Source organism: Rhea americana, unplaced genomic scaffold, assembly GCF_003343005.1.
Source record: "Rhea americana isolate MKP2758 unplaced genomic scaffold, rheAme1 scaffold_129, whole genome shotgun sequence".
Taxonomy (NCBI): domain Eukaryota; kingdom Metazoa; phylum Chordata; class Aves; order Rheiformes; family Rheidae; genus Rhea; species Rhea americana.
In genome coordinates, this window is record NW_028185361.1 from 2,613,446 (window position 1) to 2,639,530 (window position 26,085).

A 26,085-nucleotide genomic window follows, 5' to 3' on the forward strand; every position below is an offset into this window, starting at 1 on the left:
CCACAGAGGCAAAGGGATCAGAAAGTGCCTCTTGCCTGCCATTTCTCTGACCMTTACTATCAGAGAGAGAGAGAGAGAGAAGAGGGAATCCCAGAGGTTATTTTCATTTACTTTACCTTCTATCACCAGTCCACATAAATGTTATTTATGGCTAACAGAACTTCTGGACAAGGACAAGGATAGGTTCCATTTCAGCATGGCATGTCATTAATGAATGCCTCCCTCATACATCAGAAACATAAACTTTCGTGACACAAAGAATGTGGCTCATATTCTGAAGTTAACAAGTGTCTTCTGTATACATTGGCAAGGTTCACAAGGAAGTTAGCAGAAAGGTGGTGCTAAAAAAAAAAAAAAAAAGTGGCAATAACAAACTTCAAAATTTGGAAGGATCCAGGAAGATACGGAAAGTAATTAAGAAGGCTGCTTTCTCCCCCCAGGCGATATCTATGAGCAGACAGCATATCGATCAAGGGGCACAGCTGAGCACAAAATGAATCCTGCAACACAAAGCAAGGGACTTGTAAGCAGTAAGAATCATGGGAGTCATAACACATATCACTCTCTTGCATGTCATCTCCRTAACAGAGCATCAGCTGTTACTGCACATGGCTTGATTTTAGCATGCTGATTTAATATTTACAGAGTGCCAATAAAATTTTTATGATGACAGCTGGTGGCTCATGTGGTAATTTATAAACAGCAACAAAAACACAACATGGACATCAGAAGCTCCAAGAGGAGTTCCATACTATTTTGCAATATTCAGCACTGAAGAATTTGGATATTTTTCTAAATCTGCAGACTTTTAACAGTCTTTACATAAGACATTATGTACTTTATGTAAGATGCTGGACTTTATGTAAGACAAAGTCAATGCTTTCCCTAGGTATGTTCCCTTCTTTAGAATGGTCCTCACCATGAAGACTTATCATTATCTATTACAGAATCCCAGATCAAATATATTTGGATTTCAGTAAAACCATCAGGCAATTTCCAGATTTAGAGCCTTTACAAGTTCAGTTGGGAAGTCAAGCACATAGTTTCCCCCTTTTCTTCCAGCACTGTGCTTCCTCAAAGTAAATTTTAACAAATAGGAATTTTTCTGCTAACTGAGCCAGAACAACTACTGCCCTTGCTCCAAAACCTGTGTTCTCTCTGCAAATCTGTAAGTAGAAAAAAGAAGAATAAAAGCTATCTGAAGAGACTACCGATGTACTGGCTTAGTAAAGATATTTATCAGAGCACCATTATAGATCGGCAAATATCTGGTACTGAGTAGGAAATGTCATTATTGACTTGTCTGATTCTTTTTTATTCTAGAAAAGACTTCCTTCTATCATACTCTCCCTCTTACTTACCTTTTCACTTTATTTTCCAGCTCTTTTTTTCCCCTTCTCCTTCTTCCCTTTTTTATATGTTTATTCTTCATGCCCGCCTGTGGAAAGTTTTCACAAACCATCTATAATGTCTTACATATATAAACAGAAAGGGGTATGTGAAATAAGTCAGGGAATATAAAGAGACTGGCTTTTGTTACAACCTTTCCAGTTTTCCACGTTTTTAATACCTCAATTTTCAGTGTTACTTGTTCTTAGAGACATACCTAAGTTGTTATTTGAGCCATCCCTAGGTTTACTTGAAACGTTTCATTCTCTTTTCAGACAATTTGCAGTTCCTCCAGGAATAAATATTCACAAGTCAGAGCAATTTTAGTTTGAAATGTTAACAACTACCCTGAACAATAGAAGACCATAGACACTGAAAAAATCAGGGCAAAGACAAAACAATCTTGACGGAAGTTTGGAATCCACCTAAACTCTAAGCTCACTCTGCATTTTGGTACTTGTTTTTCAAAGTAATCATTATGATGGAATTTTAAGAAAGTATCAGTGCTAAAGAAGAGTTTTCTATATCAGAGCTGATCACAGCACTTCTTCAGGTGTCCCATTTAATTCATTATTGTGTAAGAAAAATGCTCCAGGGCAAGAGTCCATCAATTTAGAGTGGGAACTATGCCACTCAAACAGATGGGGATACCTCTAGGTAGCCAAGAGATCATGTATGTGCATCAGCTTTGGGTGCTCAAGGCATGATTCCCAGCTGGGAATGCTGAAACTGCTGTCCATTACAAGCTGCCTGTGGTGATTAGCCTCTGCTAATCCCTCTCTGGACAGAATTAATGTTCAAAAATAAAAATTTGCTTCCATAGCCATATAAGAGACTTCTGTGAGCTGTGTCTGGAGGCAYTGACCTCATCTGCAGTGCTTCTATTTTGATAGAAAATCACAAAGGGATTCTAAGGACATGAAGAAGAGGACTTTTCTTGATACATGCTTTGTTTAGATCTGAGTACATCTTTCAGCGTTCTGCTGAGCTTTAACTGGACAAAAATGAATCCACAATCAAACGCAGATTAGTGAACAGTAGACTATACTCCCGAAAGGAGTGTATCTTTTTGGTTTTCCTCCTTTCCACTCCCCTCTTTTCTGGATGTAGTATTCCTACAMAAGTTGTCAGAAAAGTTAGTTCTGTTGCATACTTCACACCTCCCTGYCCACTAACAAATACAAGTTTTTATTACGAGTTCCTGAGCTGTTAATTCCTTTGCAACAAAGCAGCAAAATCTGAAAACAGCATGTGAACAGCACTGCACGACCCTGATTCACTGCAGCTGAGAGGAAGCCAAGCAGACACGCAGCACTGGTGTGCTGTATTTGAATACACCCTATGGCTGCGTCACACCGAGTGCCTCGCTCACCAGCATCTAGCGACAATCTTGCCCGTGCCACCTTAAACCATGCGGGCATCAGACAGCAGGAACAACCCCGTAGTGCGTGCATGTAATACTCTCCTACAGCTTTAATCAAGAACTGCTCTAACAATGAACCTGGAACGCAAGGTTATGCTCTTTTTAGGCCTGCAGCTAGGCAGAGAAGGTTACTACAACGCCATCCCTTCCTGTGCGCACAGGGAACGTGAGCTGCACAAGAGTTGAACCAACCGCGCGTGGACAACGTTCCCACTACAGGGTAGAAAAACCGCCTTCCCATCGCTCCCCAGCTCCCGCCGCCACACAGCGCACCGCGCCGTCAGGCACTAACGGTCCACGACGCCAACGGCCGCAAACGGCGCGGGCGAGGCCGTACGGCCGGAGGGGGCGGGGCAGCGCAGCGGGTCCCCACTGCGCACGCGTCCCCGCCGTCTCGCCGGGCCACGCCCCCTCCCGCCTCCCGCCCGCCCCGGTTGGCGAGAGCTCAGCGCGCATGCGCGGCTCCCGAGAAACGCTGGCGGGGCGAGGGAGCGGCGGAGGTGGTCCYCGCGGTTGCCATGGAGAGCGGAGGCGAGGGGGGCGCGTGAGCACGGCCCCGCCCTTCTCCCCCGGGTCTCGCTAACGGTTGGTTCCGCCTCGTGCTCCGGCGGGGGCGCGCGGCCGCCCGAGCGCCGGGGCCGCCCGCCCGCCCGCCGTGCGCGGGGAAGGGAGGGGAGGAGGAAGCGGCGGGCCGGCACCGCCGGGCTCGCCCTCCGGCGCGGGTCCGTGCCGCTGGCGGGCCCGCCGGGGAGGCTCTGGCCCAGCGCTGCCCTCGGAGGGCGGCCGGTGCCTGCGCGGGGCGCTCCGCCGCGGGCGGCTGGCGAGAAGCTCCGGGCCGCCGGGGTCTGTCTCCGGGACGCGTCCCTGTCGTCGCTCTCGGGCCTCGTTTCTCCCGCGTTACATTTAATTCGGAAATATTATTCCCTTTATAAAGAGTTGGGGAGGGAAGCGCRTAGTCCACTTCTTGAGTATGTCCTTAATTGCGAAATAAAGAAATCCTGTTSTCCTTTTCCGCGAAGCCCCGCAATGCTGCTCTTGATGCTGCGCGGCTGGGAGGGAGTCTGTTGGCTTACGGAGGGGGGCGGAAAGGTACTAGGGCTCCTCTTCTGCTATGTGTGCACTCAAGTTTCAGAGGAGACACGTGCAGCCGCTAATGTCTGGTCTTAGTTTCAGACCTTCACTTTCGCCTTCCAATAGTTACTAAAATTAAATTAGTAAGTTTTCATACCATTTAGTCTGAGAATCGGAATGTACATAAATAGCTTGCACCAGCTATCTAGGAGGAGCTCTTTGATCAGTGTTACTGAGTAAGACTTTTTTGTAGTTGTGATAAATAAGAATATAAAGCAAATACATCGATACCAGTCCAAGCAGGTTTGGCATTTTTCGTGAATGTGGTAGATTAAAAAAAAAAAAAAAACTCTTAATAAGGAACATCTTGCAGGTAGCTATCTAGCTATACAAAAAATTTGGTTTGGAATGTGTTGCCTACCTGAATTGTCCTGTCAGTCACTTCATAGTTGTATAATGCTGAGGTGTCTCTTTAACAACCCTCTGTGGTATGGACATTTGCAATGCTAGGTACTCGGGGCTTTGTCATGGCAAAAACATGCTTGTATTAACTGGTTAACCAGGTAACAGTTTTGTAAAATTGAAGAACTACAAAAACGATAGTGGTAATTCTAGCYTGATAATTGATAGCTGTTCACATAAAAGGCTTCTTAAAAAAAAAAAGAGTAATTGAAAGATAAGTTGCATCCGTATCCAGTATTTTTTCCTGTAAGGTGTATTTTCAGCTCTGTATCTGTTATTTTTAGGCTGTAATTCTTAAGTCAACTACAGAGGATTCCAGGAAAGTCATGGGTGAAAACTRTTGCTGGATCTACAAGTTGGCAATGCTGTTGATAGTTGTATCTTTGCTTTAATTATCACCCAAATGCTTCTACTGTCTATCCCTTTTTTGAACTAGTTCACTTAAAATGCAACCTTTTTAGAACATAGTATTTTTCTCYCTCTAGGTGTGTGTTGTACAGAGCATAATTTCTTACTGAAGTAGTAGTTCAGGACTACTTGCTCTCCTAAAGTGAGACAGAATGTGAAAATACAGAATCTTCATTTCTAGMTGTAGCTCTCAGTCCTATGTCAGCTATATATCAACATTACAAGGAGTAAGTTGTTATAGGGTTGGTGTTACACTTTGCAAGATGAAAAACTTAGTAGTGCTTGTATTGGGGTTATTTATGAAACTTTTCTAAACATGTTTTTGGACAGTCTTGATGCATAACTGTATAACCTTTAGAACTTTATGTTCAAACAAATCTATTAAAACAATCTTTATTTTATGTTAATATTTCCAGTTAGTGCAGAGCTTCTATTCTATTTGAAGTGACTTCTTGCCTGCTGGATTCATTCTGTGGTCTCTTTATTCAGTAGACATCACATCACAAGTCATAGGGTAGGTAACTAAAATGAACAAGTATGGGATTTATGATAGTGTTTATTGAATTGTTCAGAGAGAAAGGTTAGAAAAAAAATGCTCTGTGTCTATGCATTGCTTAGAAAAGGTATTTTATGAAAAGGCAGGAATAATTTTGAGCATGTAAGAAGAACAGAGTAACTTGGACAGATACACAGCTTTTTGTTTTCAGATATTTTGTGTGTGAGATGTTTAATTATTTAGAAGAAATTGCTATAAATTCTGTTTTGAGATGAAAAAAAATAAAGCATCCAGAATAGTCTTATGTGTATTTTATCCTTAATTATTTTGTTGGAAAATTTTGAGATAGTACATCTATCATTTCTGAATGCATACTGATATAAATCCCTTAATTTAATTTTTGTTTTGTAACTGACTTGTTGTAAACCTGCCCATGAACATCTTTTTCTCTGTATTGCTGTTGTTTTCCTCCGAAGTAGTACATCATAGAAAACTTTTTTAACAGAATTATTTGAGGTCAGTTTTTTTCAGGCATTTTTTTTTATATAGGAGTGAATGTATATTTTTAAAGGTATGTTTAAAAACAAAAGGTTGCAAATGTACCTTAAATCTATGAGTTAAATTAGGTTCTTTCATTTTCTAAATGTACACGTGGAGTTTTTTTGTTAGTTTGATTTTTTTTTCCCTCTACATATTAGTTTATCTGTGGTATGTAAATCAAGGGAGGAGAAGCTCACTTTGGTGGAGGAAATCAATGCATTAGTGTTGTTTATGCAGTATTGCAGACAGTAGTATAAAGAAAAATATATAAAAAAATCATTACAACAGGCGTGCATTTTGTGGAACACAAAGATACTTTTAAAAAAWTTATTAAAGTAAATAATCACATGCAGGGACAAGTTAGACTTATAAGGATTTGGGATATATTTTCATTGTGAGAATTCTTGTTGTCTCTRGAATATCTCTTACTAGTTACTGCTTGCACATTATACTAAATAGACTGTTGAGAAACAACTGTTCTAGTTCTTACATWTCTCTGTTATGCTTGTTGAGCTCTTACTTCCTCCTCTGAGGTTGTGCTCCAAATTCTGAGTTCTCTTCTGATAAGGAAAACAAATGGATTTCTTAGTGGTCAGCAGTGTTTTAGGCTGTCTTTGGTTTTGTTGGCATCTGTGTTTCTGCCAAAAGCAAAAAAAAAGTTTGTCAAAATTTAGCACATGCCCTGGGCTGACAAAGAGAAACAGATAAGCATTATCTCACATGGCTTTGCCAGTTTGTTTTAAGAGGAACATTACAAAAATAGCTGTACTTAAAGTGGAAAGGGGCTTCTAAACAAAAATTCYTAAGTATTCTTAGTTTGTATCATATATAAAATGTTGTACTAAGTAGGCAATACTTTTGTAGGCAAAAGCTTTTTTATCCATAGGTTCGAAAGAAATATATTTGTTGTATTGAAGAATTATTCTTGATTAAACAGCATGAATTTTAAAATGTTTTTGGAAAGTTAGTTAGTTAGTAATCAGAGTTAGAAAAAGAGAGGTGAAGTGGCATAGGGAAATCAGAAAAATAGGTCTGATTGTGACTAGTAAAAATGAATTTTGTGATGTAAGTTGTGGTAAGATCCATATTCGGTTGTCATACTGAAAGCCCAAAATGCAGATCTAGTCTCATGCAATATAATATTTTTTAACTCATTAGTTACTTTTACTATTCTACATAGCAGTGCAAGTATAAAGATTAAAGTAGATGGGGGAAAATGCATGAATATTAAAAAACTCCAAACAGCTTCTTCTTTCCCCGGTTGTTTGGATTGTTAAAAGATCAGAGCTTGATGAAAAATGTAGAGCCATTCTCTATTACAAATGTATTGCAATTTGTTAACTTCTCACTTTTGCAAAGGTATTCATAATGAGAGTGCTAATATGATTAGAGTGAACACATTTGTAGCATATGTTGTGCAAGTGCCTCTAATTGGGGGTAGAGGGATAATGTAGTGGTTATCACATCTGCTTTACATGCTGATGGTCCTGAGTTCAAGCCCCAGTGGAACCAGCACCAGGAAATCTTTGGGAGGTTGGACTTAGATGATCTCCGGAGAGGTCCCCTCCGTCTTTACTTGTTCTGTGAATCTTTAGTTGCCAAAGTATATATCCTCAATAGCTGAATTACCCACACTGGTCTTCCCATGAATCCTGATCTGTAAGCTCTCAGCTGGTTCATCATTTCTTCCAAGGCAGAGTTCCATACATTTCCACCGCTTTCTTGCATAAATGTTGACTCTCTGTCCTCATAATCCCAGCCTGTATCTCTCCATTGCAGCACTCCAGTCATGTGAGCCATTCCATCATATCCTTTTAGGCCAATGAGACTGTAGCCCTGCAATTGCATACAGACCTTTAGTTACTCCTGTTTGTTCCCCATGCTGCGTGGATTAATGTATAAGCACCTCAGATGGACACCTGGTTGTGCAATTCCTCAGAAAAAAGTTTATGAACTTCCCACATCATGCTGTGCTGTCAACACTTCTTATCTGCATCCATATGCTGGAGGTTGCCCACCTACAGCCCTGTTTTGTTGATTACAAGGTCTCTCTTGTCCACATAACCCTTCACTCTTTGCTTACCAACCATGACCACTGCTTCCTCAGTTGACTTCTTRGATCACCACCTCCCTCTTCTGTCATTCCTAGTTTAAAGCTTTTGTTGGCAGCTTGACTAGCCTGTTGGCAAAGATGCTGTTGCCTTACTTGGTTAGATGGATCCAGTCCACTCCTAGCAATCCTCAGAGAGGTCCTGTGCTTTAAAAGCCCTGTTGTTGATACCAGCTGAACAAATGGTTGTTGAACTACAGTATCTGTGCACTCTTCCTAAAGCCCTTCCCTCTTGATTGGTGAGACTGAGGAGGTACCACCTGTGCCCTTGGCTTTCTCCCCCAGGTGCCCCATGCGTTCACCCACCCTGCTTCATGTAATCATATTTAATACACCACAGGTCTTCCCTGGCCTTACCATTGGTGCCCATGTGGAAGAGCRGGTGAGGAGATAGCCCACTGGCCAGAAGAGCTTTGTCAGTCTCTGTAGGACATCCCAGACCCAAGCTCTTGGCAAGCAGGAAATGACCCCAGGCAGCAGATCAGGGAGTGTCTTAATTTTTTTTAGGCTTTACTTATTGGTATAAGATATTAGTAAATATAGTATTAAATCTTTTTATGATTATCSTAAATTTATAAAAGATTTTGAGGACACAGTAACTGTATTCAATATGCAGCATGAGTTTATAATACAAGTGTTATTTGATGCATTTTTAAAAAAAATAAGCACTTAATACTCTGTACTTGAATAGGAATACTGCTAGGCTGGAAGACAGTAACCAAGGGGTTATGATAAACAGTGCGTAGAAGGAGGGTGGGAAAATTTGAGTTTATRTGAGTTTGATTAATTATCTAAAAAGGGATGAATGGAACTTGTGGGTAATGTTAAGCAGAGGAATTGTTAATGCCAGCAAATGGCATGAAACAAGCAAGTAAATAAAACCTTTTGACACAGAGGTGGTGTCTGATTGATAAGATGAAATTTCAATGGAAAAAAATTGTAGGAATGGGAGGAAATTCACCTGAAATGCACATTTCCTAAAGCAGAGGAAGTAGGGAAACTAATGTTGAATGGGCTGCCTGTTGAGTAGGAGAGTAGTTTAAGATTTATGTTTGTGTTTGGGAATAAGTCTGTTGTAATATTAAGATACATATGCAAAGACATCCTGCCAGAATATACAATGACAGCAGTCTTTCCCTTGTAGGTTCTGATGAGTATCACTTAAAACTTCTAGTGCTGGGAAAGAACAAGAAAAAAAAAGATCAGCTTATGAAGTTTTGAAGTTTTTAGTATAGCACTTGGGGTTTCTTCAGTATAAAAAATAAAGGAAAGCATGGTAAACACTATCCGAATAGAAACCTTGATATTTTAAGTATGAAAAATAGTGGGAAAACATGCTTTYATAAGATTCCTCTTACTGATTCAAGTGAAAAATGTTAGAGAAGTGTGGTTCYGTTCTGTACAGATTTGTTACAAATGGTATGAAAAAAAAATTTTGAGCAGTGAGGAAAGACGATAAATTCTCAGGAAGCTTGTGAAAATTTTGTCATATCAGCTTTTAAAAATCAGTCTTCAAAAAACATATTGGGAAAATACGATAGGCAGGTGGGAAGGAGAGTGTTTATCCTTTTCTGCTGCCACCTGGCAGACATAATTGCTTGCTTTTCTTATAATTTACTAGGTTTCCCAGGTATTTGTTTTACTTGTGTTTTGGTGATAAATATTACTTTTTAGCGAGATGTAGCTTATTAAGGAAATCATAAGATAGGTCTCTTCCTGGTATGTTAGCTGTGTAAGTGAAAMATTTTAAGTTTTAATTTAGTTCCTTAAATCATAAGCTGAGAGTTTTTCCTATTGAATGTGTATGGAAACCTGTAAGTTGCATGATACTGGTTTCACTTTCTTTCTTTTTTTTTTTTTTTTTTTAATCTCTCTAAATCATTTTTTATTCGTGGATGTGACAAATTGTCATCTGTTTGTGTTCAATGGGTCCACGAATTCACTTTGTGGTAGACCCTCAGGGTTGGTGCTGCATGGGCCTCATTATCTTTGTCTGGCTGTACAACACTATCTTCATTCCCAAAGTCATCCTTTTTCCTCACTATGAAGAGGGACATATTTCAGCTGTGGCAGTTTTGTGTAAGTCTATTTAACTTGTTCTTTTTTTTTTTTTTTTTTTTTTTCTCCTTCTTACACAATACAAGACATACCTTTACCCAGTAGTTAATATATGTCAGGTCAGAATATAAGGGAATATAAAGGAGAAAATGAAGGTGTCTTTTAAGAGCACTGGGGTAAATCCTATATTTTTGTATTCTGGTAACTTGAGACACTTTCTTCCTTTCAAAGGTATTATGGTAAAACTTGCTTGTGAGAAAACTGGGAGAAAGAATGTAGGAGGACCTTTAGCTAGAACTCATGCTAATAATAGTTAATCATCTGTTATAGTTAGGAAAAGCTGACAGAATTTCAGGCCTGCAACCCTGATTGACAAACTGGCTTTTGTTAGTTTCATCATATGTCCCTTCATGGGTCAGCCGGTATGAGTTGCACTGGGTAAAAMGCTTAAAATATAACTGGAGCCAACTAAGATGGCCCATTGTAAGTGTCATTTCACAAAGAGGCTTGAGGTGTAGAATGATTTGGAAGGAAAACTGTATCTGGAATTGAATGGGAAGGCTAAGTAATTTTCAGTGCTAGAGCATCTACATTTTTGATTCAATGAGAAGTATATTCTGAACCCCTCTGAAAATAAAATTAATTTCTACTGGATACCAAAGCTGAGAAAACATTACTTATATGTGAGTGGTTCCAACCATGGTTTGTTTCTACAGTATTTATCTTGCTAAACATTAGTATTTTGTAGTTTGAGCATCATTTAGATATCTTTAGATGGTGGCTTGTTTTTATTGTTTTTAGGTATAACCGGTTCTGTCATGATGTCATAACAACTGTGTAACTAATTGTGTAATTGTTTTGTTCATGATGTTTCATAGGTGGCTATGTTTTGATTTGGAGAAGAAAAGTCTATGTTAAATCAAGCATATACTGTATCCAACTCAGAGTTTTAATTTTTCTTTTGAAACACCTTAATGTTTTTGCAATATTTATGTAAAAGTGAGGTGAAGAACATTATATTAGTGGTTTGGAAAGTTGTAAGAAAACTTACAATTATTTTGAACTACGCACCTAAAATTTCATATAGCTTGTTTCTTTAATATTGGGGGCTAGCATTACAGCATGCTACAGTTGTTTGTTTTTTGATATGTTATTAAGAGATTCTTGAAATCAAAACTTATAAATAGGCCAACTGACCAAATATATCTGGAAGAACACATTCCCTTCAGTTTTCAAACTATGTACTATAAAGCTTTGGTGGATGGCACAAAGCCAATTTATGAACCTGATGGATTTGTGAAGTTACACTGGTTAAAAAGTTAGCTTTACAGCTGTTCTAAAATTTTGGGATCTCATAAATCTATTAAATCTATTAAAGTAGGTAGGGATCTTGAAAAAGGAGTTATCTACACTTTCACAAAGAGGCTTGAGGTGTAGAATGATTTGGAAGGAAAACTGTCTGGAGTTGAATGGGAAGGCTAAGTAATTTTCAGTGCTAGTATAGTTAAAGACTACCCTAGTCTGTCCACACAAAAGTAATAAAATAGATTTTCTGAAAACTTTTTTTGGGTGTTAAACACTTAAGTGATTATTCTTTTAACACTTTGCTTAACACTTGCTTTGTGGAGAAGGTTTATTATTTATATTAGTAAGTACATTTGTTTATTAGGAAATCCAAAATATTATTGACTATAATCAGATGAAATTTTTGGTATATTACCTTCATTTTTTCACTTCTCTCTTGTAATTTCTACTTGCTTGAGGTAATTAAAGTGTGATTACTTTTTTTTGCTCTTTTTCTGCCCAAATGTAACCAATGTTATGTATTGTTTCAGGTTTTTACTTTTGCTCGTTGTTTTGTATAGCTTCATTACTAAGAGCCTCAGTAGCTGATCCRGGAAAACTACCTGAAAACCCAAAGATACCACTTACAGGTACAAGATATTTTAAAATAATGCAGGATAGGCTGCTGCAGTTGTTTTCTTACCGTAATTATAGTAACTCCTAGATTGTAAATAACAATAAAAAGAGGGAGTTTAGGTTCTTTTGAATTTTTGAACAAAAATCACTTTCACGCCCTCAGAACAATTGGGATTCAATCTGATCTTACGAGATTTAGTTGAAACCATGAGCAGTGTATTCTGAAACCTGTATAATATTAGTGACATGAAAAAGATCATTTTAATTTGTTGTTTCTAACTAACATATTGCTAGCATTTTTACTGGTATAAAAATGCTCAAAACTTCTTTTTAAARACTAATATCAGAATTTTTGTCATGCAGGGTATTCTGCTAGGTAGTTTTCACTGGAAAGAATTATTTTGGGTTCTAGGCTTTCAGGTATATTGCGTATACTTCTGACTTGCTTATATTTGCTAAGAAATTTTAAGAGATACTTAGTGATTATAATTCTATAGCTTTTTCCTGAGTATGTTTATGAAATATTAAAAGCAGTAGTGTAAGGTGCTATTATACTGGATTTTATCTGCTCTTGAGGGATGCATTTTATTGCACTACGTTATTTTTGTATGGTGTGTTAAGCGAATAAATGTGGCACTGGTTTGTATTAATTTATCGCAATTCCTGTATAGTATCCAAACCAAGTGAAATAGGAAAGAATGTATAATACTCCTAATTCTCCCATGGAGAAAACCAATGTTTACATTAACTACTTGTTTTATGATATTAAGATACTTTTCTAATGGTTTGAGCTTTTACAACAGCATTTTCACATAAACAGAAAATACTTTTTGAATATAGGCAATGTATTAAATGAGTGAGTGGTGAATGTTTCACTCTCCTCTTGCAACGTGATGAAGGAGTAACATTGCTCTCTTTAAGAGCAATAAGAGTCTAGATGGATCTGTTTGGAAACATTACCTCATTGGCCTCAGATCATGTTATGATACCCACAAACTGCACAGGACAGAGGGAGACTTCATAAAATTAGACAGGTTTGTGACTGATTTTCTTGTTCATTTCACTGCAAAATACCAGGATTAACACAAACTATTTACTTTCATGCACAAAAGATTCTTGCTTTTTTAGGGGATGCCTTTGAATAGCTCTCCAAATTTTCATATTCATGCTTCACTTACTTCATGACATCTTTGTAGGTACTTYTGAAAACAGAACACTTAGACTTTATTATGATAATTATATTATGATTTGTGCTATACAATAATTTGTGCTATATTATGATTTGATTTGTCATATCGCTTTAAAAGTAGCACTTCAATTCTCTAGTGTTCTGTAGGTTTGCAGCAAAACATTTTTTTGCATGTTCTAAATCATATTTGATATTGAAGTTGGAGTATTTCTGAACTCTCCTGGTAGCTGTCCTGTTACAGAGTGACATTTTTGAGACATTAAATTCCTGGGAACAGACTGTCAGTTTTCATCTGGCGTCACCACTAGTTCAATAATCTCAGATACTGGGTTTCTTCTAGCATCAAGATGTTATTTTACAGCAAGAAAGACAAGATGAGAGCTGCCCACAGAAATGCTAAATTTACCTTTATTTTCTTCACACAGTGACAATTGTTTTACCATAAAAGATTTAAGAATGCTCTACTGAAAAACTAAGCTTAATTTTACTTTTCTCCTTGGGATTTAATAAATTTGTCTGCATTAAAAAAGTTATTTTTGAATGGAAACAATCAGTCAAAGCATTTTAATATTCTCAAGCATGCACCTATTTCCTTTAAAGAAAGAAAATACATATTTTTGAGTTAAACGTATTACAATGTTGTGGGTTTTTTCCCTCTATAAAGATGAAGTACTTTCTGAACATGTCATTAGCAGAGAAATTATCACAGAATGGTAAAATAAATGCTAAAGTTATTATGGTTTAATTAAAGTGGCAATGGGAAAAAATTTTCTAGTAAGCTGCTTAGTTACTATGCATTTGTCATAGTAAGATTTTTTTTTTCTCTTTAAATCACTATCATGTGTATTTATCATGAGCTTACTGTATTGTGTTTAAACCTCTCTCATCTATCTCTAACTTTTTTTTCCTAGAACGAGAATTTTGGGAATTATGTAACAAATGCAATATGATGAGACCAAAGCGCTCTCACCATTGCAGCCGTTGTGGACATTGTGTTAGGAGGATGGATCATCACTGCCCATGGTAAGATCGTGCCATTTGTTATAACAATCTGCTCTTGTTTTAATGAATTAGGTCTTTCTTATTCATTTCAAAGTTCATGATCTCAATCATTGCTTGTTTGTCATCTTTCTTTTCCARTTGTGTTTAACTATTTAGGCATTTAGAGCAGGGTAGGAACAGCTTTTGGGCATCCTTATAGCTAGAAGTGCAATTTACAGTAAGAACTTGTTGTGTTTCCTTTAATTATTGTCAAATTGTTATATGCTGATGTCATATCATATTGGAGCATTTGCATATTTTGACTAAAGAATCGCAACTTGTATTTCTATTTCTGATGTCARCATAATTCATTTGTAACTTTTTTGTTTAAGTTTAAGTTCTCATGCTGAAAAGAATTATTCTTTTTAGAAAGTAAATCATAGGATATTAATGATTTAATTCTGTAAGTTCTGTAAATTTATTTACAGAAATAAATGTAGACATTAGACATAGTAAAACATGAAATTTGTTTATTGAATTGAAGTAAAATATTGGATGTCTTTTTTATAGTAACCAAAATAGTTCTTTTCTTAGATAGTTTTGACTTCAGTTTTCTGAAAGACGCAGGAAAGCTATGCTGAGTAGAAAATATTACTGCCTCACACTGTATCCCTACTTGTTATTGTATTTCTGATTTCCTAGTGAAATTGGTCATGTGAGTGTTTCCTGATTAGTTTAAGTAAAAATGAACTAAGTCAAGCTGTCTATTTAAACTAAGTCAAGCTGATTGTTTGCTGCTTAAAATGAAGATGAATATTTCTACCAGTGATCTGAGGGTCATTTCCAGCAAGACAGCAATGGTGAGCTGCAGAGGACAGAATTGAGGTCAGGATCCTCCTACGCTGATTTAGCCRTTTTTTTGGATTACCATTTTTGTTATCTCTAGTTTAGAAAATAGTGCCAATGTAATGCTTTTGTCATTATGGCTTAGCTTGGTATTAATGTGTGTGCCAGTGCTAGTACTAGAATCATCATACTTGAATGAAATTGCACCCCTGACCAACTTGATTATGTCAATGGAAGTTTTGTGAAGCAGTCTAGACCTAGTTTATGAGGATTTTTCAATCTCCTAGTTAGTATTTAGAATCCGTGCTATTCTTTTACTCCTTTGTGTTGCTTTCTGAAAAAGCACTTTCTTAGAAGAGATGCCTGTTCCCTGTCTCCTAGTGTCTTCTGTTCCTTCCTAAGTCATGCGTATTTGTTATTGGGATATTCTGTGATTACGTTTGTTTCAAACTGTTTGTTTGCTTTTCAAGTTTCTGTGTTCTACTTAGCTCACTATGGGTGAAAGGTATTGAGTGGCAATAAAATAATGTAAAATACTGTGAAATTTTGTGAAGTTCTTTTATATAATCATGTTACTTTAGTATTACTTAAAATTGTAGCATATCACACAAAGTGTATCTTCATTACATGAACATAAGGAGAACTGCCTCCTGTTCTGAATAGTTATTTCAGTAATTTAGCYTACACTTTAAATGACAATGTAGGCAAGCCTTCCTTCAGTAACTGCCATCTTTAATGTAGAGACCATCACTTTTATTAAGAATGAGTGGTCAGTCAGTAGCTCTTGCATATTGACTGAATTATCATCACTTATGCACATGTGGTAGTAATATTCACTAGTCTCTTTATATTGTAGCTACAGTATTAAAAAGCCTTAGTACTACTGTCTTTATATATACTTTGTTTCTCTGCAGGATTAATAATTGTGTTGGTGAAGACAATCATTGGCTGTTTTTACAGCTATGTTTCTACACTCAGATTCTTAGTTCCTATACATTGATACTTGATTTCTGCCATTACTACTACTTCTTGCCACTGAGAAAAGATAACTGGGTAAGAATCTTTTTTTCTACAAAGTGAATAAATAGCTAACACTACAGGATAATTTATTTTGATCTGCAGCTACTAAATGTTACTACCTTGTCCCCTGTTCACATAGATACGTATTTTCAAGTGAACAAATACATTTGTGGTAAGTAACAATACCATTCTGAACTGTCCATATTAAAAAGACAGCATTAGTTTTCTTAGAAATATAGGAAAGGAGAATAAAACCAATGCAGTTCTTTCAGAAGTGACTGGTGAATACTGGGAAGAAACAACATAACTACTTCAGGTTTATTAGTATTGCTTTCGGCTTTCTCCAAAGTAGATCTACGCAGAATGTATTTTTCTCCCCTAAATCCCTATTGGAAAATGCTGGTATCACCAGAGAAGTGAGGAATAGTAATACTAATTCTAAAAGGAGAAAAATATATATGCCTTTTGAAGCAATATAGTGTGTTGCTTTGAAAAGATCATAAGAGATGTGGGTAAGCAGAGAATGAAATTTGGCTTGTTGTATTTGGGCTATATGATATTACAATGTTTCAAGGTTTTGTCTCTGCAAAATGTGGCTGAATACCCAAACAGTAAAAATGGACTTATGAATTAGAATGGAATAAAAAGATGTTCTTCAGTGATGAAGCTGAAGTCATAAAGTCTCTATATCTATATTATCAATAAAGTTCAGCATATTCAAGAGTTTTGCTAGAAAGCTGCTGAATGTTTGACAGTGCTGAAACAGGAAAGCTGGTATTCTCTTTAAAAAATGTTGTAAAATCTTTTTTAGAAAGAAAAATAAAAATCTTCACCCAAAATCTGAAATAAACTTTGTATTTTTCTTAAGCCAATAAAAGTACAACATGTTAAATAGAAAAGCCTAGAAAGCAGATTCTAAATGAAATTTAAGGTTATGTTCCAGGTGCCTAATGTGAAGAGACCAGAACCATTCCAAAGGTTGGTAACGTGTACTAAATTTAGGGTTCCCCTCTCCAAGTCCTGAAGTGCTGCAAATTTTTTACTCCATTTTGATGCGACACACCAGCATATTTTTTTCTGGTGACTTCACACCCATCTTTCAAGAGTGCTGGAAAGTGACACTCCATTATGGGTGAGATAAGTCCTATTTTTCCCATTTTGTTGAACAATATAAAAGTTTATTATCTTATTTTGTATCCTAAATGGTATAAAATAAGATTATTAAACTCTCTGAAAATTTTCTACCTCTGAAAAAGAATTGGGCTTACCCTCTTAAGCTCCATATTTGCTTCCATATCAGTCTGCACCGAGTGTGAAGTCCTCAGGGAAGCACATATGAAGGTGATTTGTCAAATGAGAGATGAAAAATATAGGAAGTCTGTACTCCTTGGAATATCCAAAATTAACAAAARGTCTTAAATTGATTTTGATAATGTTAAATTTTTATTACTTAGAGTGTACTAAAATTGTGGATTTTTGCAAAGCTTTCTCAGAAAAGCTTTTTAGTTCTATTTTAATTTTTTCATTTATATGGATATTAAAGGGCTCTAGAAGCATTGAAAGCAGAAGAGTTTTGTGTACTTTGATCATCTTTCCACAGCCATGGCCCTTTAAACTGAGACAAACTTGTAATGTATGTGTCTGAAAGTGAAGAGAAGTACCCACATTAATCAGTTCATCTTGAGTTTATTGCCTGGAAAGGGGCTTTTTATATTCACCTTGTTACAAGCAGTGTGAGATTAGACAGAGCTGTTTTGATTTGCTGTAGTTGCATTCAGGTTAAAAGAGATAGGACAGTTGCCATGTTTTTATATAAGTGAAGTGATGAAGACAGTTATCTGAGTAAAATTACTGTGGATGTATTGTATTTGGCTTTTGGAAAATCAACATCTTTGAAGCCAGTTGAATGTAAATGTCTTTGAGGGTTTTAGTTCTATTAGTTCTTCCAGTGCTTGTAATTTCTAAACAAGATTAGCCTGCTATATTGTAGAGGATATAATTATATACCATCTATATTCTGCAGGCTTTCTGTATAAAGAATTTGCAGGTTTTAAGTGCAGGGAATGCTATATGATACAGTATTTGAACTGAATATTGGGTTGGTCATTACAGTGCTTCTCAAAGGAGTACTACTTTCCTGTGATAAATTCTTTGTATGACATAGGCAGAGCTTGTCTATTGATGTTGTTTAATGGTTGAGAAAGATTCCTTTCAACCTGTGAGAGCATCTTCAATGCTGCAATTTGCTGTAAGTAATTATACTGTGTTTGGACAATGAACGTATGCTCTGACTGTCAGGTTTACTTCTTAAAAGGTGAAATAGAAGATATCAGATTCTTTGCTTGGAGATGGTAGGCAAGAGAAGAAATGGGAAATAAGGTTTACTTTGGTCAGATTAGGACCTTCTGATGGTAACAACAAATATTTCTGAAAATGAGCAAGTGTAAAACTTGGATCTTGTTCTAGTTAGATTCCCGGGGGCCAAACATCCGGTTTGGCCAGCCAGCACAAACTCACACACACACGCACAAACACTCTTCAGTAGCAAGCAGTTTATTAGTAGATACTTACAAACAGACCGACCCGATGGTAATCTTGAGAAGGACCACCTCAATGCTTGTCCCGATCGTCTGCATGGTGAGAGGGAGAGTCGGCAGGCACAATCTTTTTGGGCGTCCCCGAGGAGGCAACGTGGTCCTCTGTTGTGTAGCAGCCTCACCCTCCTTTGGAAAACTCCAGCATTTATGATTACTTGCGGTAGGCGGGAGTCCCGGCACCTGGGGCCAGCAAGTGYGGGGAGTCTAGCCCAACTCTGCCCCGGTTGCATAACCGGGCTSTGATACTGCRCACGCRTGCAGACTTATTTCGGGGCCACATTTGACTTTGGGGGTCGCTATTTCACTACTCTTCAGCTTCTGACCTTCATGTTGACTGCTTCTCATGGTGATTCTGTGGCTTCCAGCCACAGAATCTATATGTGACCAACCGCTGCTCTTTCTCACAGATTTCCRWGACCTTGTTAGTTACTTGTTTGTATCCCGCTTAACACAGCGGTATTGTTCTAGGCACTAAGAAGTTACAGCACTAGACTATTCTCACCAAGTAGCAGGTGGTACAGATACAAAAGTTGCAACACGGACCATTCCCATCAAGTATCACGTAGSACGGATACAGATCTTCATTGTTCAACCGGGTTAATTTCAAGCATTTTGGAGAGAGTCTTGTTTTTAATATGCACCCTTAAGGAGATCTGCTAGGTTAGGATACACAGCACTCAATTCTTGTAACCTAATTTAATGCATTTGCCTGAGTACATTTAATTCATAGAATCGTAGAATTGGTAAGGTCAGAAGGGACCTCAGRAGATCATCTAGTCCAACCCCCCTGCTGAAGCAGGGTCACCTAGAGCATGTTAGACAGGGTTGCATCCAGGTGGACTTTGAATATCTCCAGAGAAGGAAACTCCACCACCTCTCTGGGCACCCTGTGCCAGTGCCCTGTCACTCTCACAGGGAAGAAATTCCCCATCACGTTCAGGCAGAACTTCCTGTGCTTCAATTTCTGCCCATTGCCTCTTGTCCTKTCACATGGGACCACTGAAAAGAGTTTGTCCCCGTCCCCTTGACACCCTCCCTTCAGGTACTTGTACACATTGATCAGATCCCCCCTCAGTCTTCTCTTCCCCAGGCTGAAGAGGCTCAGCTCTCACAGTCGTTCCTCATGGGGCAGGTCCTCCAGCCCCCTGATCATCTTTGTAGCCCTATGCTGGACTCTCTCCAGTGGCTCCATGTCTCTGAGCCAGTTCTCAATCCACCTCACTGTCCATTTGTCTAACCCACACTTCCTGAGCTTATCTAGGAGGATGTTATGGGAGACAATGTCAGAAGCTTTGCTAAAGTCAAGGTACACAGCGTCCACCCTTCTTCTCTCATGTACCCAGCCAGTCACTCCATCATGGAAGGCTGTCAGATTGGTTAAGCAGGATTTCCCCTTGGTGAATCCATGCTGACTCCTCCTGATCACCTTCTTTTCCTCCATATGCCTGGAGATGACATCCAGAATGAGCTGTTCCATCCCCTTTCCAGGGATGGAGGTGAGGCTGACTGGTATGTAGTTGCCTGGGTCTTCCTTCTTGCCCTTCTTGAAGACTGGAGTGACATTGACTTTCTTCYAGTCCTCGGGCACCTCTCCAGGTCTCCAGGACCTTTCAAAGATGATGGAGAGCGGCCTGGCAACAACGTCCACCAGCTTTCTCGGTACCCATGGGTGCATTCCATCAGGGCCCATGGATTTGTGAATGTCAAGCTTACCTAGAAGGTCTCTAATCGTATCCTTCTCAACCAAAGGAAAGTCTTCCCTTCTCTGGGACTTTCTCCCTCACATCCAGGCTGCAGGATTCCTGAGGGCTGCCCTTAGCAGTGAAGATTGAAGCAAAGAAGGCATTTAGTAATTCTGCCTTCTCTGTATCCCTTGTCAYGAGGGCCCCTGCCCCATTCAGCAGTGGGTCCACATTTTCCCTAGTGCTCCTCTTGCTGATGTATTTGAAGAAGCCCTTCCTGTTGACCTTGACATCCCTTGCCAGACTCAATTYCAACAGGGCCCTAGCCTTCCTTGCTGCATCTCTACATACTCTGACTGCATTCCTRTAATTCTCCCAAGTATCCTGTCCCCTCTTCCACATTCTGTGGACTTTCTTGTTCTGTCTGAGTTTTGCCAGGAGCTCCCTGCTCATCCATGCAGGTCTCCTGCCCCCTTTGCTGGATTTTTTACTCATAGGGATGCACTGTTCTTGAACTTGGAGGAAGTGATGCTTGAATACTAGCCAGCTCTGTGATTGGATATCTAAATCTATAGAGAGTCATGAAAAAGCATGGTTCATGCAAGTGGTTGGTTTTGGCATGATGATCTATTTGCATATATGGACACTTTGAATGATACTTTACTTTTGAAAAACTAGGTGCATGTTATAGTATCTCTGTGCTCTAGAGCAACAAAGCTGTTTACACCGTGTATAAATTTGGTAGACACAGCAGCAGGTCTAATCTGTTCCTAGTTGCATTGCTTTATTAAGTCTAGTCACTTTACGGTATTTGGCTTTCTCAGTTTTTCAGCTGGAAGACRAAGTGTCCTAGTTGAAGTACAGAAAATTAAGAATAATTTTTCTGGGGGGTCTAGTCAGCATTTCGGCCTAGAAGACAATGTCAGAGCTCTGTTTAGCTGTTCTGTGATAGTATTGCTGACGGTTTAATGTCATGTAACTGAACACCACAGAATTGTTTGTCAGAATTATATCCTTTTGACATCATGTGAGTAGGACAAGTAATAAGACTTGGTCACCATTAGTTAGGTATCTAGGCATTGTACACGATTGTTTTAATCTTCCAAAGCAAATTAAGCATGAATTACCATCGTATTCCAGAGACCCCAGCATATTCTGCTTTAACCAAGAGCTTTTTTTTTTGCCTTTTTTTTTTTTTCATTAATAAGGGCTCATGTTTACCACAGGTTTAAAAACTGGATAATTTTTTCTAAATAGCCATCTGGATTTAGCTTGCCTCCTGCTCTTTAAAAATACTTGTGATCTTTCTGGCAGTGTGCCTTCATCTTTTTTGTGTTTTTATTCTTTGGATATAAAATAATACACAGTACAAAAACTATAAAATTAAAATCGATTTTAATGCTATTATGAAAGAATCATTTTCTCATAGGACTGGAAAATGTATTGTGAAAATATGGTCACTATATGCATTTTAGCATTTTTCTCAAATCAGAACTTGCATTTTTATTTGTAAGGGTTTAAGCAAGAAAAACCTGAACAGTTTTAAATTAAGTATACTAACTATACTTCATTAACTTTAAAGCTAGTGAAGGAAGATACTTATCTTCGGCAGAGTTATGATTTTTCAGTGTCATACCTTATAAGCAGAAAGCTGCTTTGTAGTATTTTCAGCTCTTGTGATTGATTTGCTTTCAGAGTGATGTGTTGCTGTTACTGCTTCTTTTTGTCCAGCAGGAGGAGTACAGTTACTGCTAGAACTGGAAGAAATAGGGTTTTAGTAATTAAGTCATACATGTAAGATCCTAGCAGAAAACACAAAATTCAAATAAGGCAGCATATGAGTTCCTCAGTTACCTTGGGTGATTTTCGGAATCTCAGTCTGGGATATTCCTAGTTTTGTACCTTCATTAAAACAGCCAGGATAAGAAGTCTGTATCATTCATGGTTCTGCAGTCACACACTATATATTATGGAAATACCATTACTTAACTAATTCTTGAAGAGTATTCTGAGCTCTATTGGCAGAGGCGGAAGGAAACTTGAGGTAGGAGGCTCTGTAGGACAATCCACCTGCTAACTGGAACTCAGATTTCCCAGTTTCAAATTAGAGGTGTTGGGAAAATTTCATTAAATTTTGTAAGAGTATTATTTAAGGTAATATTTATTTCAGTATTGTTGCTTTTTTAAAAAATTAGCTATTTATTATTAATTTAAATCTGGAAATATGTGTTATCCTATAAATTCCAACCCACTTTTTTATTCTAAAGAGACTCCAAAGTAAAAAATTTTCTCTTAGGGTCATGAAGTGCCTTAGGATCTTGCAGTGACCAGAATTTGTTTAAAAAATGAAGAAACAATGCCTCATCAATGCAAAAAAAAAAAAAAGAAAAAGAAAAGAAAAGAAAGAAAAAAGCAATCTAACCCTGCTCTCCTTTTATATAATTATAAGGACAGTGAATGAACCTTGAATGAAGTTGTTAAATTATATGATCTACAGGAGAAGATAGGAATGAAAGGATGATATTTTGTTAAAACTAAGTATATTGRTAGTATCATTTTTATGCCAATATCATGTTGCCTTCTGTTAAAATCTTCTCTACATCTGTGATTATTTCAGAATTATTACTGTGGATTGAGATTTCTTCTAAAAGTGCTCTTCCTATTTTCACTTTAATCCAAATCAGTCTTGGAACAGACTTTGGAAAATCAGAGATTTAGTAGACCTGAAATAGGTTTGAATCAAATAAGTGCTTAACTTAAGCACACATTCTTACTTGTAATAAATATGTTTACAAAAAGACTTACTCAGAATGCAGCTCTTGAGGTATGAATTAATTTCCTATTTTTTTAAGCTGAGTAAATATTCTCCCCTCTTTCCTATTTCCTCTTCCCTTCTCTTCCCTCCTGGTAACACTGTGGCCCCTATTTTTTGTTTTGTCTTTTTCCAGTCTGATAGCCTGGCTTTGTTCTGTGTTTTACTTTTTTTTTATTGTAGCCAGGTTGATATACTGACTTCATCATCAGCCTGAGGCAGACATCTGCAACTGACAATACACAAGCCGACTACTGTGTGTTATGTGAGATTTCATCTGTATCAATCTCCTCAAGAGAAAGATAAAATGTCTTACCTTATTTTGTTAGCGTGTTAATTTCTATGCATACTGCATTTCAGTAAAGAGGCAAGATTGAAGAAATAAATCTTACATTGAAAATGAAAAGTCACGAAGGCCATTTTGCACCTTGTCACTTCTGTAACTGATACTGTAGCCCTGTGTTGACCCTGYGAAAGCTTTATTTTCTGTACAGAATATGCTGTTCTCAGAGGCTGGAGCAATGGATACTAACCAAGGCTGCATATACAAAGCTGTGACTAACCCAACACTCCTAATGGCAGGGACCTGTTAAAGGTTTTTGTGCATGTATTAGCAGTGTAAAAAGAAACTTGAATTTAAAAGTGGTGGTTATATCTTTTTGACATGCTCATGACTTCCATTTATCAGTAATGGAAAGGAATTGGTTATGGTCTTGAGCTGGATCCTTTCAACCTGTCCTCTATGTTTGTGTAAATCTATAATATTTATTTTTCTTAATCACTATTAGCATTGATCATAGGAAGCATCTGTGACGGTTGCTGTTTCCAGATAAAAATGCAGTGTATATTCTATCCTGGGGATGAGGAAGTCTTATTTGAATCTCTTTGTCACAAAGATTAGCTTTYGGAGCAGGTTTAGCTCAGTTGGTTAGAGCATGATGCTGCTAATGCCAAGGTCACGGGCTATGCTGAGGGTTGGACTAGATGACCTCCAGAGGTCCCTTCCAACGTTATCATTCTATGAATCTGTGGAATATATTGGTACTAGGAAGGTAAAGGTGCCAGACCTCTTGGTTTGTAGTGCAAACCTTAATATAAGCCTGCAGACGTACACTGTCAGTCTCATTTYGTGTCAATTTACTATTGTACGTCTGCTGCACATTTTCTGCTATACATTTCTGCTGTCCATCTCTTTTTAAGACTACAAGAATCCTTGTAGTCTGACAGAAAATCTAGAAGTAGTGGCTGAAGGGGACCTAAAAAACTTGGAATAGGCACTAGGCACAGATGGGCACAACTGAGCAGAGTACGGTACATAGAAAAACAATGGCAACAACCCGTATGAACTCCCTCTGAAGCTTAGAGGGGACAAGTAGGCTGTGGTGCTTGCAAAAAGTAAGGAGAATGGGGGCTACCTGAAGTGCTGGTCTGATTACCTCTGCACAGAGTGATGGTCTAGACCAAAGTCACCGATATGAGCCTGGCCCAGTAGGGGAAAAAAGTGCTGTGGGACAAAACCCTGTTGCCCCATGAGAGAGTTCTTGTGTYGCTGGTGTTAGCTGAGGTGTGCCTATGCTTTGCGGCTCAGTCTGTTTAGCTCTTTGAGCACATACGGTGTGATTTTTGGGGTTCAGACAATCTCAGTGCTCACTCTGCACAGGGATGAGTGAGTTTCAGTGTTTGAACAAGATGAATCTGTCCAAAATGTATTGAAGTAAGGATTGATTAGTTGTTGACTGGTTATTTGAGGTGATTTTATAGTCTTGGGTGGTTTTCTTAAGGGGAAAAATGTTTCTGTCAGTCCTGAGAAGGAATAATAAAAAAATATTGGGGTGAACTTTTATGTAATGTACCAACGTGCTAGATACGTAGTTATTTTTATTGCTGTGATTTAAATGATATTTTTTTTAATGTCTTTTTTTTCCCAGTCTTTATGCAATTGCCTTTCTGTTCTGTATCTCTTGCCTCGTAATACCCAATAGATAAAAGACAGGTTGTGGTTTTAATGTGGTTTAGAAGGGTGAAATACAAAATGTTTACTRCCACCTTTTTCATTAGGATTTTCTGTTGTAGTGTGTAAGTTGATGTCTTTTTCCTGATGAAAATGATCCCTTTAATTAGCAGCTAAGGGGAGTGCTAAGATTTTTTTTTTTATTATTTCTTTTTTTCTAATTAAATGGAAGGAACATAATGCTAGATCCAGAATGTGACTTCACTTTTGGCACTCTCTCACACTTCTATCTTTTCTATCAAGTTGAATTTGAATTTGAATGTGCAATTCAGTTAAAATACATTAAAACATTTCTGATAATAAAGTGGCATATATGTGAAAGTATGAAGATAAAATGCTTTAGAACCGATAGATCTTGGTGTCTTATCCTGTTTTTCTTTAGAGGTATGATGAGGGAGGTGGAAAGGAAAATAAAAGTGAACTTGCCTGCTTTTTGGGGTTGGTTTAACTTTGAATGAACTAGTTACTGAACAAACAGAGCTCAAAAAAAAAAAAGTAAATTAAGTTTTTCACAGCTGTTTTTCACAGCTTTAGCAGACAATATGAACATCTTTATAATTCTTAATTTAATGACTGGCTTTATTGTTTGAACTTTCACATAAAGAATTCAAATGTAGTATCAAACTTTTTAACAAAGATAAAATTTGCCCATGCCTTGTTTAATTAAATCCTAGTATTCGTAGATCTAAGAATTCCTCTTCCTTAAGTCATAGTGATTCTAAGTAAATAAAGTTCAAAAGCAATAGGGCTTTTTCATTCAGTTCACTTTTATGTTCTAGTTGTAATTTAAAGTTTACTTGAAAGGGTTTTAATAGTTCCCTGCTGTGATCCGGCTTTTTAAATGAAAGAACAGATGTGTATGTTCAGAAGACAGCCTGGAGAACATAATCGTAACTTACAAATAAGGGAATGGGTGTRCTAATTTATTATCAAGGGGTAAGATAAGGTGTGAACTTACAGTGCATTTGCAGTAACTGCCATGTACAAATGTTTTTGTCTGATAAAAATTAGGCAATTTATCCTTTAAAAGTAATCTAAAAAACTCTCTTATATTTACTACTGGTAAAAAA

At 37.6% G+C, this 26,085-nt stretch overlaps 1 protein-coding gene across 2 annotated transcripts in view; it reads left to right on the forward strand.

The window, feature by feature from the left end:
- Positions 1 to 9,781: 9,781 nt before the first annotated feature.
- ZDHHC21 (zDHHC palmitoyltransferase 21) overlaps positions 9,782 to 26,085 on the forward strand; it is a 33,187-nt gene continuing 16,883 nt past the window's right edge. For both annotated transcript variants that reach the window (XM_085326209.1, XM_085326210.1), the window contains exons 1-4: positions 9,782 to 9,978; positions 11,793 to 11,891; positions 13,978 to 14,089; positions 15,808 to 15,946. In XM_085326209.1, coding sequence (XP_085182335.1) covers positions 9,825 to 9,978; positions 11,793 to 11,891; positions 13,978 to 14,089; positions 15,808 to 15,946 — 504 coding nt within the window. In that variant the 5' untranslated portion in view covers positions 9,782 to 9,824. The remainder of the gene's footprint in view (positions 9,979 to 11,792; positions 11,892 to 13,977; positions 14,090 to 15,807; positions 15,947 to 26,085) is intronic.